The sequence below is a fragment of the Corythoichthys intestinalis genome, chromosome 21 (genome assembly GCF_030265065.1).
Source record: "Corythoichthys intestinalis isolate RoL2023-P3 chromosome 21, ASM3026506v1, whole genome shotgun sequence".
NCBI lineage: Eukaryota > Metazoa > Chordata > Actinopteri > Syngnathiformes > Syngnathidae > Corythoichthys > Corythoichthys intestinalis.
This window is the reverse complement of record NC_080415.1, coordinates 29,316,142-29,329,543: the sequence shown is the minus strand read 5'-3', so window position 1 is coordinate 29,329,543 and position 13,402 is coordinate 29,316,142. Positions and strand designations below refer to the sequence as shown.

At 36.4% G+C, this 13,402-nt stretch overlaps 1 protein-coding gene across 1 annotated transcript in view; it reads left to right on the top strand.

The window, feature by feature from the left end:
* dock1 (dedicator of cytokinesis 1) overlaps nucleotides 1–13,402 on the top strand; it is a 271,810-nt gene that overhangs the window by 249,725 nt on the left and 8,683 nt on the right. Inside the window, exons 43-47 of the mRNA XM_057826650.1 lie at nucleotides 3,473–3,557; nucleotides 5,126–5,212; nucleotides 5,359–5,535; nucleotides 5,724–5,807; nucleotides 11,234–11,371. Of these exons, the coding sequence (XP_057682633.1) occupies nucleotides 3,473–3,557; nucleotides 5,126–5,212; nucleotides 5,359–5,535; nucleotides 5,724–5,807; nucleotides 11,234–11,371 (571 nt within the window). The remainder of the gene's footprint in view (nucleotides 1–3,472; nucleotides 3,558–5,125; nucleotides 5,213–5,358; nucleotides 5,536–5,723; nucleotides 5,808–11,233; nucleotides 11,372–13,402) is intronic.

Here is a 13,402-nt window from a genome sequence, read left to right as displayed (position 1 = left end):
GACCTAAAAACACCTTTTCTGTTGTAAAGTCAAAAATGTATATTCAAGAAACCATATGGAGTCATACCTCAAATTAAAGGTTTTAATGAGTACTTTTAAGATATGTTAGTAGTCTGCCAGTATCCCCCTTCTATTATGACGTAATGACCAAAAAACACAGTTTTTCTCATTAAAACTAATCTGTTGAAAAGTCAAAAATGTATTTGCAATAAACCACATGGAGTAATACCTCAAATTAAAGATAAAAGTGAGTACTTTTCAGATGTGCTATTATTCTGCTAATATTATCTCCTATAATGACTGAAAGACCCATTAAGCCCCCTCTTGAAATTGAGCAATCTGGTAAAAAGTTGGAAATAAGATGGAAATTTTATTTGGACTAAAGCAGCTGGAGTAATACCTCAAATTAAAGGTATTGATGGGTACTTTCCAGATATGTTAGTTTTTTGTCAGCATCTCCTCATTTGGGGACATAAGGACCTAAAAACACTTTTTCTGTTGTAAAGTCAAAAATGTATATTCAAGAAACCATATGGAGTCATACCTCAAATTAAAGGTTTTAATGAGTACTTTTAAGATATGTTAGTAGTCTGCCAGTATCCCTCTTCTATTATGACGTAATGACCAAAAAAACACAGTTTTTCTCATTAAAACTAATCTGTTGAAAAGTCAAAAATGTATTTGAAATAAACCACATGGAGTAATACCTCAAATTAAAGATAAAAGTGAGTACTTTTCAGATGTGCTGTTATTCTGCTAATATTATCTCCTATAATGACTGAAAGAACTATAACCCTTGAAATTGAATAATTTGGTAAAAAGTGGGATCAGTTATTTGGACCAAACCAGATGGAGTAATACCTCAAATTAAAGATATTGGTGGGTACTTTCCAAATGTGTTATTTTTATGTCAGTATCCCCTCCATTGAGGACATAAAGACCTAAAAACACAAATTGTCCCTGTTGTAAAATCAAAATGTATATTCAAGAAACCATGTGGAGTAATATCTCAAATTAAAGATTATAGCAAGTACATTGCAGATAGGCTTTTATTCTACTCGTATGTTCTCCTATCACGACCAAAAGACATGTTCTCCTTCTGATGAAAATGAGTAATCTGGTAAAAAGTTAAAAAAAAAAAAAAAAATCATTTGGACCAAACCAAATAGAGTAATACCTCAAATTAAAGGTATTGGTGGGTATTTTCCAAATATTTTTATTTTTCTGTCAGTATCCCCTCCTTTGAGGACATAATGACCTAAAACACTTTTTTGCCGTTGTAAAGTCAAAAATGTATATTCAAGAAACCATATGGAGTCATACCTCAAATTAAACAGCTGAACGAGTACTTTTCAAATATGTTAGTAGTCTGCCAGTATCCCCTTCTATTACGACGTAATGACCAAAAAACAAAATTTTCCCCTTAAAACTAATAGAAATCCCAAAATTTATTTGCAACAAACGACATGGAGTAATACCTCAAATTAAAGGTATTGTGTGTAATTTCCAATATACTAGTTTTCTGTCCGTATCCCCTCGTTTGAGGACATAAGGGCCTAAAACACCTTTACTCCTGTTGTAAAGTCAAAAATGTATATTCAAGAAACCATATGGAGTATGTTAGTAGTCTGCGAGTGTATCCTTCTATTATGACGTGATGACCCAAAAACAGTTTTTTCCGCTTAAAACTAATCTATTTATTTATCTTTATCTTTATATTTATTTTTATCTATTTATCTATTTATCTAATCTATATTTGCAAAAAACCACGTGGAGTAATGCCTCAAATTAAAGATAATAGCAAGTACTTTGCAGATATGCTGTTACTCTCCTAGTATGCTCTCCTATCACGACCAAAAGACATGTTCTCCCTCTGATGAAAATGAGTAATCTGGTGAAAATGGAAAAAAAATAATTTGGACTAAACCAGATGGAGTAATACCTCAAATTAAAGGTTTTGGTGGGTATTTTCCAAATATGTGTATTTCTCTGTCAGTATCCCCTCCTTTGAGGACATAATGACCTAAAACACTTTTTTCCCCCTTGTTGTAAAGTAAAAAATGTATATTCAAGAAACCATATGGAGTGTTACCTCAAATGAAAGATTTTAACAAGTACTTTTCAAATATGTTAGTAGCCTGCCAGTATCCCCTTCTATTATGATGTAATGACCAAAAAACAGTTTTCCCCCTTAAAACTAAGAGAAATCCAAAGATTTATTTGCAACAAACCACATGGAGTAATACCTCAAACTAAAGATAATAGAGAGTACTTTCCAGATATGGTGTTCTTCTGCAAGTATTATCTCCTGAAATATCCAAAAGACCTGTAATAATCTGTAGTAATCTGGCAAAATGTGAAAAATTTATGTGGACTAAACCAGCTGGAGTAATACCTCAAATTAAAGGTATTGGTGTGTATTTTCCAAATATACTAGTTTTCTGTCCGTATCCCCTCCTTTAATGGCATAAGGACCTAAAAACAGCCCCCCACCCCACCCCTGTTGTCAAGTCAAAAATTTATATTCAAGAAACCATATGGAGTGATACCTCAAATTAAAGATTTTAACGAGTGCGTTTCAAATATGTCAGTAATCTGCCAGTATCCCCTTCAATTATGACCTGATGACCAAAAGACACATTTCCCCCCTTTAAACCGCAATCTATTTGAAAGTCAAAAATGAATTTGCAACAAACCGCATGGAGTAATACCTCAACTTAACGGTAATGGTGAATACTTTCCGATTATGTTCCTGTAATGGGCTATGTAATTATGTTACTATTCCAGTAATCGCTAATATGTTGACATCATAACCAAAACAAAGTTTTCCCCCTTGAGACTCATTAAATTGGAAAGTCATAAATGATAAACCAAACAAACTGTTTTGATGAGTACCTTCCAGATTCCAGTATGCCCTCATTTAATGACATAACAACCAAAACATTTTTTTTTTCCGTGAAATGCTGTGTTAAAAGTTGACTTTTCTGGAAGGTTAGTGACGTTACCTCTGTGTGTGTATGTGAGTGTTTGCCTCATCCACGCGCACCCGCACATAAATTCCCCCAGATCCGCGAACCGCCGAATGCATCAGTGGGCATAATTAAAAGCGGATGTTTACTCGCGGGAACATTTATGCAAATACACCTGGACGACAGCTTTTATCGCGCGGCTGCAGGCCGCCGACCCTTTTGGTCGCCTCATTTGCTCGCGGCGCCTGATTAACATGCGTTGACCCTGCTTTTGGTCACTGTTGAAAAGCAGCCTCCTACATGCCAGAATCTATGACCTCGTCCAAGTGACTCATGGGCTTAATTGGCTGTTAAATTTGCTTCATTAATAATCTGTTTATTGGATCAAATAGCTCGCATGAGTTTTCAAACTTCATTTTATGTCTTAAGGCAAAGATGGCCATTTTGTCGGATGTCATGTGTCATTAGAGAATTTTTTTTTTTCCCTCTTCTCTCTTTGAAAGCTTCTACACAGTAAATGAAGTCCACAAATTCCAGTATTCACGGCCAGTGAGAAAAGGCGAGAAAGACCCGGACAACGAGTTTGCGGTGAGTGGCTGATTTAATTCCTTAATGACAAGCATAATAAGTATTTTCCGGCAACAAGGTGAAAATTTTATTTTGAACAAACCGCATCGAGTAACACCTCAAACTAAAGTGCTCGATTAGGACTTTACAGAAATAATAAAATTATTTTAGTCTGAACTTGTATGATGACATAATAAGCGAAATATGTCTTTTCTGAGTGAAAATGTCACAAATATGGCAACAAAATAAAAAATGCACTCGTCACAAACCTCATCGAGTAACACCTCAAACTAAAGTGCTTGACTAGGACTTTACAGAAATTATATAATTATTTGATTATGAACTTGTATGATGACATAAGGATCGAAATATGTCTTTTCTGAGTGAAAAATTCACAAATCTGGCAACAAAATTAAAGATGCATTCGTAACAAACTTTATCGAGTAACACCTCAAACTAAAGTGCTTGAATAAGACTACAGTAATAAAATAATTATTTTAGTATGACCTTGTAGGATGACATAATAACCGAAATATGTCTTTTCTGAGTGAAAATGTCACAAATCTTGCAACAAAATAAAAAACGCATTCATAACAAACCTCATTGAGTAACACCTCAAACTAAACTGTTTGATTAGGGCTTGACAGAAATAATATAATTATTTTAGTAGGACCTCGTATGATGACATGATAACCGAAATATGTCTTTTCTGAGTGAAAATGTCACAAATCTGGCAACAAAATAAAAAAAAAAAAAAAACATTCGTAAGAAACCTCATTGAGTAACACCTCAAACGAAAGTGCTTGATTAGGACTTTACAGAAATAGTATAATTATTTTAGTATGACCTTGTATGATGAACTAATAACCAAAATATGTCTTTTCTGACTGAAAATGTCACAAATCTGGGAACATCGAGTAACACCTCAAACTAAAGTGCTTGATTAGGGCTTTACGGAAATAATATTATTTTAATATGACCTTGTATGATGATATAATAACCAAAATAAGTCTTTTTGAGTGAAAATGTCACAAAACTGGCAACAAATAAAAAAAATGTATTTGTAACAAACCTCATCGAGTAACACCTCAAACTAAAGTGCTTGATTAGGACTTTACAGAAATAATTTAATTATTTTAGTATGACCTTGTATGATGACATAATAGCCAAAATAAGTCTTTTCTGAGTGAAAATGTCACAAAACTGGCAACAAATTAAATGTATTTGTAACAAACCTCATCGAGTAACACCTCAAACTAAAGTGCTTCATTAGGACTTTACAGAAATAAGTTATTTTAGTGGGAGCTTGTATAATACAATAATAACCGAAATGTCTTTTCTGAGTCAAAATGTTACATATCTGGAAACAAAATAAAATATATATTTGAAACAAACCTCGGCGAGTAACACCTCAAACTGTAGGTCTTGATTAGGGCTTTCCAGGTATGTTATTCCTATTTCAATATACCGTCATACGACCCCATGACGACTTTTTTTCCCCGAATGTAAGGTCACACTTCAAGCCTCTGATAAACATCCTGTTTGTTTGTTTGTTGGTTTGTTTGTTTTGTTTTGTTTTGTTTTATCAGAACATGTGGATAGAGAGGACCACATACACGACTGCCTACAAGCTGCCGGGCATCCTCCGCTGGTTCGAAGTCAAGTCTGTGTGCACGGTGAGTAGCGGTTCGTCCCGCGTACGCGTCCTAATCGGATGAAGAGCTCTTCCGGCCTGCCGATCGATGGATGCGATTAAGCGCTATTGATGACCGTATTGACACCACGGCAAGACACTGGAACACACTGGCCTGTCTGTGCGTAGGATGAAATCAGCCCGCTGGAGAACGCCATGGAGACCATGCAGCTGGCCAATGACAAGATAAGCAGCATGGTCCAGAAGCACCTCAGTGATCCTAACCTGCCTATCAACCCGTTGTCCATGCTGCTAAATGGCATCGTGGATCCCGCCGTTATGGGGGGCTTCGCCAACTATGAGAAGGTAGGGAAAAAAATGTCAATTATGTTTGTGTACCGATTCAATTCCGTCGTTTTATTAGTTTTTAACAGATTTAGCAGTGTAGAGGAAATATTTGTCCGTCATAACTCATTGGCTGCCATTGACGTCTATCACTGTCAATGGCAGTCAATGAGCTTTAAAAATGGAAAAGTGTGCGTTATCCTGTGCAGGCCTTCTTTAACGACAAATACACCCATGAGCACCCAGACGACCAGGACAAGATCGACAAGCTGAAGGATCTCATTGCATGGCAGGTGAGATTTGCAACAACTTACTTTACACCAGTTATTTATTTATTTAGTTCATATTTTTTAAAATCCTGTTAGCCGTGCTCTGATCAAACGTTGCAGATCTTTTAAAAGGATGTTTCATGTAGGAAGGCAGGCAGAAATCAAAAAAACATTTTGATGAAGATCCTTCGAATGCGGGACCATTTTTCAGAAAAAAAATGTACATTGGATTTGATATTTTAAAGAATTTTTTTCAGGTTAAAAAAAATCCATTTTGCGGGGGAAAGCTAATATCAATTTTTTTAATCTTTTTTTTTATAAAATCATTTGAAATGTGCAAAATCTTTTGAAGAAATGATACAAATATGACAATTTCAAGTTTTTCAATGGAGAGCAATAGTTGAAAAAATATAATAAACATAATAATAAGTAGGGACAGTACCTACTTTATTTCTCCTATCATTTGGCAGTGCCATTGTACTTCTGGATCATTTTGTTACGTTTCAGCTCTTTTTATGGTCCGAGTTGCAATAAACGTTGACTCAAATGCGTTCAAGAAACTAATCTCTGTGCTTTATGAAGAGTGGCAAAAAAGCAGAATTTAACACAGACGAAATCATTCGACCAATCAGTGTGGTATTACCGAAACAAGTATTACCGAAACAAAATGGTGACGTCATGTACCGTAATGGTCAGCAACGGATCGCCGCATACGTTTTCCTCAACACAACATGGCCGTGTCAATAAAACATAATCTGTCTTTAAATATATATATAATATATATATTTCTGTCTCCATCCATGTACCCGTGTATAATGCGCACCCATGATTTTACAAGTTGATTTTGGGGAAAAAAAGTGCGCGGTATGCTCGGGAAATTACGGTATATAGTTTTTTTTAAATTAATCCGATCCTTTTCACCAGATTCCGATCCTCTGAAAAATGGCGCCATCGGCCCGATTTTCGATCACATGATCAGATTGGGGACATCCTTAATAATAAGATAACAATTAACAAAGGATTTGTTGCATACTAAGTCATTTAACAATATACAGTGGTATGAAAAAGTACTTGAACCATTTGGAATTTCTCACATTTCTACATAAAATCACCATCAAATGTGATCTGATCTTTGTCAAAATCACACAGATGAAAAAACAGTGTCTGCTTTAACTAAAACCACCCAAACATTTATAGGTTTTCTTATTGTAATGAGGATAATATCCAAACAATGAAAGAAGGGGGGGAATAAGTAAGTGAACCATCATATTTAATATTTTGTGGCCCCCGATTTGGCAGCAATAACTTCAACCAGACGCTTCCTGTAGCTGCAGATCACTCTGGCACATCGATCAGGACAAATTTTGTCCCATTTTTCTCTACAAAACTGCTTTAGTTCAGTTAGATTCCTGGGATGTCTGGCATGAATTGCTGTCTGTTTGGTCATGCCACAGCATCTCAATGGGGTTCAAGTCTGGACTTTTACTGCCACTCCAGAATGTGTATTTTGTTCTTCTGAAACCATTCTGAAGCTGATTTACTTAGGTGTTTTGGATCAGTGTCTTGTTGCAGCATCCATCCCCTTTTTAGCTTCAACTGTCTGACAGACAGCCCCAGGTTTACCTGCAAAACATCCTGATAAACTTTTTAATTCATTCTTTCATTAATGATTGCAAGTTGTCCAGTTGTCCGCACCTAAATAAAATTGTTTGGTAAAAATTGGTTTCAATTGCTCTTTAGGTCTCCTCATGCAGAGGGTTCACTGACTTCTTTTTCCCCGAGGGTTCACTTACTTCTTTTTCCCCCTTCTGTCATTGTTTGCATGCTATACTCATTAAAATATGAAAACCTATAAATGTTTGGGTGGTTTTAGTTAAAGCTGACAGTTTTTTCATCCGTGTGATTTTATGCAGAAATGTGAGAAATTCCAAAAGGTTCAGATACTTTTTCGTACCACTGTGCATGCAGGATATACAGTGCCTTGCAAAAGTATTCGGGCCCCTTGAATCTTGCAACCTTTCGCCACATTTCAGGCTTCATACATAAAGATATGATATTTAATTTTTTTGTCAAGCATCAACAACAAGTGGGACACAATCGTGAAGTGGAACAACATTTATTGGATAATTTAAACTTTTTTAACAAATAAAAAACTGAAAAGTGGGGTGTGCAATATTATTCGGCCCCTTTACTTTCAGTGCAGCAAACTCACTCCAGAAGTTCAGTGAGGATCTCTGAATGATCCAATGTTGTCCTAAATGACCGATGATGATAAATAGAATCCAAATGTGTGTAATCAAGTCTCCGTATAAATGCACCTGCTCTGTGATAGTCTCAGGGTTCTGTTTAAAGTGCAGAGAGCATTATGAAAACCAAGGAACACACCAGGCAGGTCCGAGATACTGTTGTGGAGACGTTTAAAGCCGGATTTGGATACAAAAAGATTTCCCAAGCTTTAAACATCTCAAGGAGCGCTGTGCAAGCCATCATATTGAAATGGAAGGAGCATCAGACCACTGCAAATCTACCAAGACCCGGCCGTCCTTCCAAACTTTCTTCTCAACCAAGGAGAAAACTGATCAGAGATGCAGCCAAGAGGCCCATGATCACTCTGGATGAACTGCAGAGATCTACAGCTGAGGTGGGAGAGTCTGTCCATAGGACAACAATCAGTCGTACACTGCACAAATCTGGCCTTTATGGAAGAGTGGCAAGAAGAAAGCCATTTCTCAAAGATATCCATAAAAAGTCTCGTTTAAAGTTTGCCACAAGCCACCTGGGAGACACACCAAACATGTGGAAAAGAGGTGCTCTGGTCAGATGAAACCAAAATTGAACTTTTTGGCCACAATGCAAAACGATATGTTTGGCGTAAAAGCGACACAGCTCATCACCCTGAACACACCATCCCCACTGTCAAACATGGTGGTGGTAGCATCATGGTTTGGGCCTGCTTTTCTTCAGCAGGGACAGGGAAGATGGTTAAAATTGACGGGAAGATGGATGCAACCAAATACAGGAACATTCTGGAAGAAAACCTGTTAGTATCTGCACAAGACCTGAGACTGGGACGGAGATTTATCTTCCAACAGGACAATGATCCAAAACATAAAGCCAAATCTACAATGGAATGGTTAAAAAATAAACGTATCCAGGTGTTAGAATGGCCAAGTCAAAGTCCAGACCTGAATCCAATGGAGAATCTGTGGAAAGAGCTGAAGACTGCTGTTCACAAACACTCTCCATCCAACCTCACTGAGCTCGAGCTGTTTTGCAAGGAAGAATGGGCAAGAATGTCAGTCTCTCGATGTGCAAAACTGATAGAAACATACCCCAAGCGACTTGCAGCTGTAATTGGAGCAAAAGGTGGCGCTACAAAGTATTAACGCAAGGGGGCCGAATAATATTGCACGCCCCACTTTTCAGTTTTTTATTTGTTAAAAAAGTTTAAATTATCCAATAAATTTTGTTCCACTTCACGATTGTGTCCCACTTGTTGTTGATTCTTGACAAAAAATTAAAATTTTATATCTTTATGTTTGAAGCCTGAAATGTGGCGAAAGGTTGCAAGGTTCAAGGGGGCCGAATACTTTTGCAAGGCACTGTACATACACTACATTTATTTATAATTTTTATAAACAAATTTTGTGTGTGTGTGTTTGGGGGGCAAAATCTTCATAAATTATCCCCTCATTATTTGTTGCTGTAAATCTAAATTTTTCATGAATTGTTGAATTAGCACACTCGTACATCAAATTTTTGCTCTCATCTCAAGACAAAAAAGTCATGCAAGGACGGCTCATATTTTGCAAAAAAAAAACATGAAATCTTTTAAGGGCCACTATATTATTTGGCCATCAAAAAGCATATTCAAAGTCTGTTTTTCACAGTTTAATGTGTCATGCCGTTCAAAATTCAAAGCACACTTTTTGATGTTTTGCTGTGAAAGTAACCCAATTTTTATCGCTGATTGTTTTTGGGGGGTTTTTTTTGGGGGGGGGGGGCTGTCAGTTCTCTAGCCATTTTGCTAATTGAGGACACTTTGGGCAAAGTCATGCAGCGCGTGGAAAGCTCTTCAACCTTCAATCAGCGTTTACATCTGCGCACAAGCACGTTGCCATGCCGCCACTCGGGCACACTCAATCATCCTCCGTCGTGCTCGGCTCTAAAAAAAGAATGCCAACGGGTATCCTGGGAGACAGGCACAAGCAGCGGCACGACTCTCGTGCCGCCTCCGCAGCGTATTTGTCCCGTCATCCTTCGCGACATCCTTTCTTACGAGAGCCGCTGCTCTCACAAGACAATGAAAGAAGTGCGCGGACTCAAGGGAAATCCCTACGGATGAACTCGACGGGTACCATTTTTACGTATTTAGGGATTTTTCAGAAAAATGTAAAAGAAAAAAAAAAGTTCATTCCGTAGGAGAACGTAGAATTTTGGGGAAAACAATTTCTTTCTTGATTTTTGATCAATGAATAAAAGCATTTTTTTAATTCAATATAAAACAAAATAAAGACAACTCTGGGAAAATTATGTTGACATTTTTCAATACATAATTATTTTTAAAAAAAGTAGTAACAAAGTAAGGAAATTTGAATATTTTAGGGGAATATTAGGTAGTCTCTGGGTTACGAATGACTTCCGTTCCTACACTAGCGACATAACCTGAATTTATGTACCTCAAAATAACTATCCAAAAATCCCAAAGGTACTGTATTTTCTTTAATGATGGAGGATACACTGCCCTCTGGTGGCAGCATTGGGTCTGGCTGGACTGTCACATATGACTGAGAAGCAAACTGACATAGATAAAGGATAGCTGCGCTCTGGTTTGGCCCACATAAGGCTGTAAGTTGTTTCAGCTAATATATGTTTGTGTATGTATCTATAATTAAGTTTACAGCTACAGTTTATGGTGTTACATGTGAGCGATTTGCTGTGAGAATTGTAAATAGGTTAGCATTCGTAGCATTTAACCTAGCGGAATTTTGTTGGGCACATTACGTAATTTGATCTACCAAATTTGTGGAGAAATTAGAAAGTAACTGTTTTCCAAAAATGAATAAAAGTGTTAAATAATTTTAATTTCAGACAATTATTTTGAAAAAAGTAAATACATTTTGAAATATATTTTTAGTGAAAAGTTTGAATATACTTTATAGAAGATACTAGTTTTCATGAAAATTAGCGGGATTCAATTGTGACATTTGAAGTCATTTTCCGGTGGAAAAATATGTTTCTGTAAGAGCAGATTTGTTAGAGAAAGGCAACTATTAAATAATTAAATACTTATCTTTTTTCTCTTTAAATTCCAAGAAGTATGAGCAATTCTGGATTTTTTTTTTTTTTTTTTTTAAAGAAAATCAACTTATTTTCTGAATTATGGGAGCATAAAACAACCTCCGCCTCATTCTGGTGATGTATGTTGATGCTGTCACGGACCCCCGCAGATCCCACACCTGGCGGAGGGCTTGCGCATCCACGGCGACAAGGTGACTGAGGCGCTCCGGCCCTTCCACGACCGCTTGGAGGCCTGCTTCAAGCAGCTGAAGGAGAAAGTGGAGAAGCAGTATGGCGTCAAGACGCTGGTGAGACTTGAAACAAAACATGGATTAGACCATTGACATCCATAGACATCCAGTCTAGTGCTGCAACGATTAATCGATTCACTCGAGTAATTCAATTAGAAAAAAGCTTTGAATCTAATTTTGCTGGTTCAAATATTTGTTGTATTGGTTTGTTTTGAAAGTGTTTGCATTTAGTTTTATTGATATGGGTGAATACACTGCCCTCTAGAGGCAGCAGTGAATATGACACAACTCATTTCACATGGCTGAATCTAGCTGCTCCCTGTTAAGACCAACATAAGTAACATTTTTGTTTGAGCTAATGTTTTTTTGAATGCATTCGTAATTTAGTTTATTGGTATATTCAGCCATTTTGGGGAGGAATATGTGTTTAAACCATTTTTCGAGAACATTGTTTAAAAAAACATTAGCTTTTTATGGCATTTAAGCTAGCGGACTTTTGCTATGCAAGTTAGTCAAATGTTCTTTTGTTGTACTTAGATCCTCATTTATTTATATTTTATAAACCGTTGAGACCCAAGTCAGGCATTTTAACTTAGATTTAAGCATCTTGAGGGGCCAGAACTATTTACTTATGTTTGTATCCATTTAAATTGTTTAATTTTTATTAAAATTTTAATATCATTTTATGAGTAAAAAAGAATGTTAAATAGTATTAAAAACACAATAATAATCAATGATTACAAAAATAAACATCGATTAATTATCGTAATAAAATATTTTTTTAATTAAAATAATAAATAATAGTGTGACTGTCTGGCAACCCAGTTGAAGGGTTTCTCCTGCCAGTTGTCGGCTGGGATAAGCTCCAGCACCCCCGCGACCCTCGTGAAGATAAGCGGTTCGGAAGATGAATGAATGAATAATTAAAAAAAATAATTAACAATATTCCTACACTACATAATTTATCTTTTTAATTTATGTTTCAATTCCATGAATAACTATAATTTTAAATTAATGAACATGTAGATTGCATTTGACAGCAATAGACGTCCAATCCATTTGAACTGGGAGGGTTGTCATTGAATGAACTGCCATGCTCACAGTTTGAATAAATTGGACGTCTACTAGTGATAAACTAATTGAAATTAACTCCAGGAGGATGATTGGACGCCACATAATTGGATGTCTTTCATAGGCAATGGCACTGAAACAGTTAATAAAATTAAAGTAAAGTTTATTAAATTACCACGTTTCAGACAACCGTGATATTTCTAAGTAAATAGCTCCATTGTTCAGGCAAATATTATTTTAAAACATGGTTAAAAAAAATAGATGTAACGTGGCGGTCAAGTGTCAACAGCTGGAAAATACAGAAATACAACTGCGCCACCCTCTGGCATAGAACGAATACAGCACAACAACGCTCACCAGCTGTTTTTTTAGAAGGAAAAACACATTGGATAAAGATATATGGACACTAAATATGTACTGAGTACTGATGTACTGAGTTTTGGAATACTTAATATCCCAAAAGGTTATCAATATGCTTTTGCCAAAAATCGATATATCCTTTTGAAAAGGTTTCACTGTATGAAAAAATAAATCAAAGGAACCAACTGGTTGCTACCAAAATCTTTCACTAGAATAGCATCTGTGTTAGCTTACATATTGATTGCCATTGACAGCGCTAGACCTCCAATCCATTTTGACTGAGAGGGTCGAAGTTAGATTGGATGTCTAGCGCCGTCCATGGCAGTGAAATGGAGCATTCACAGCCAGTCTTCAGGTTTCAAGGACATTTATAGGTCACTTTGTGTTCATTTTAGGGCATTTACAGGTTTTTCCCTGTTGATTTTGAGTCACTTCCTATTAATTTGGGGACAATCCCGGGTCACTTTTTGTTCAGTCAGCCAAAATCAACTGAAAGTGATGTAAAATCTATACATTTTATATTGTAGAAAGATTTCGTGACACACGTATCGATTATTGCTGTATCGCCATTAGTGCTGCAACGATTACCGTAATTTCTGAATTATTGGGCGCCCCTGATTACAAGCCTCACTCAGTACATTTTTAAAGGAAAAACCA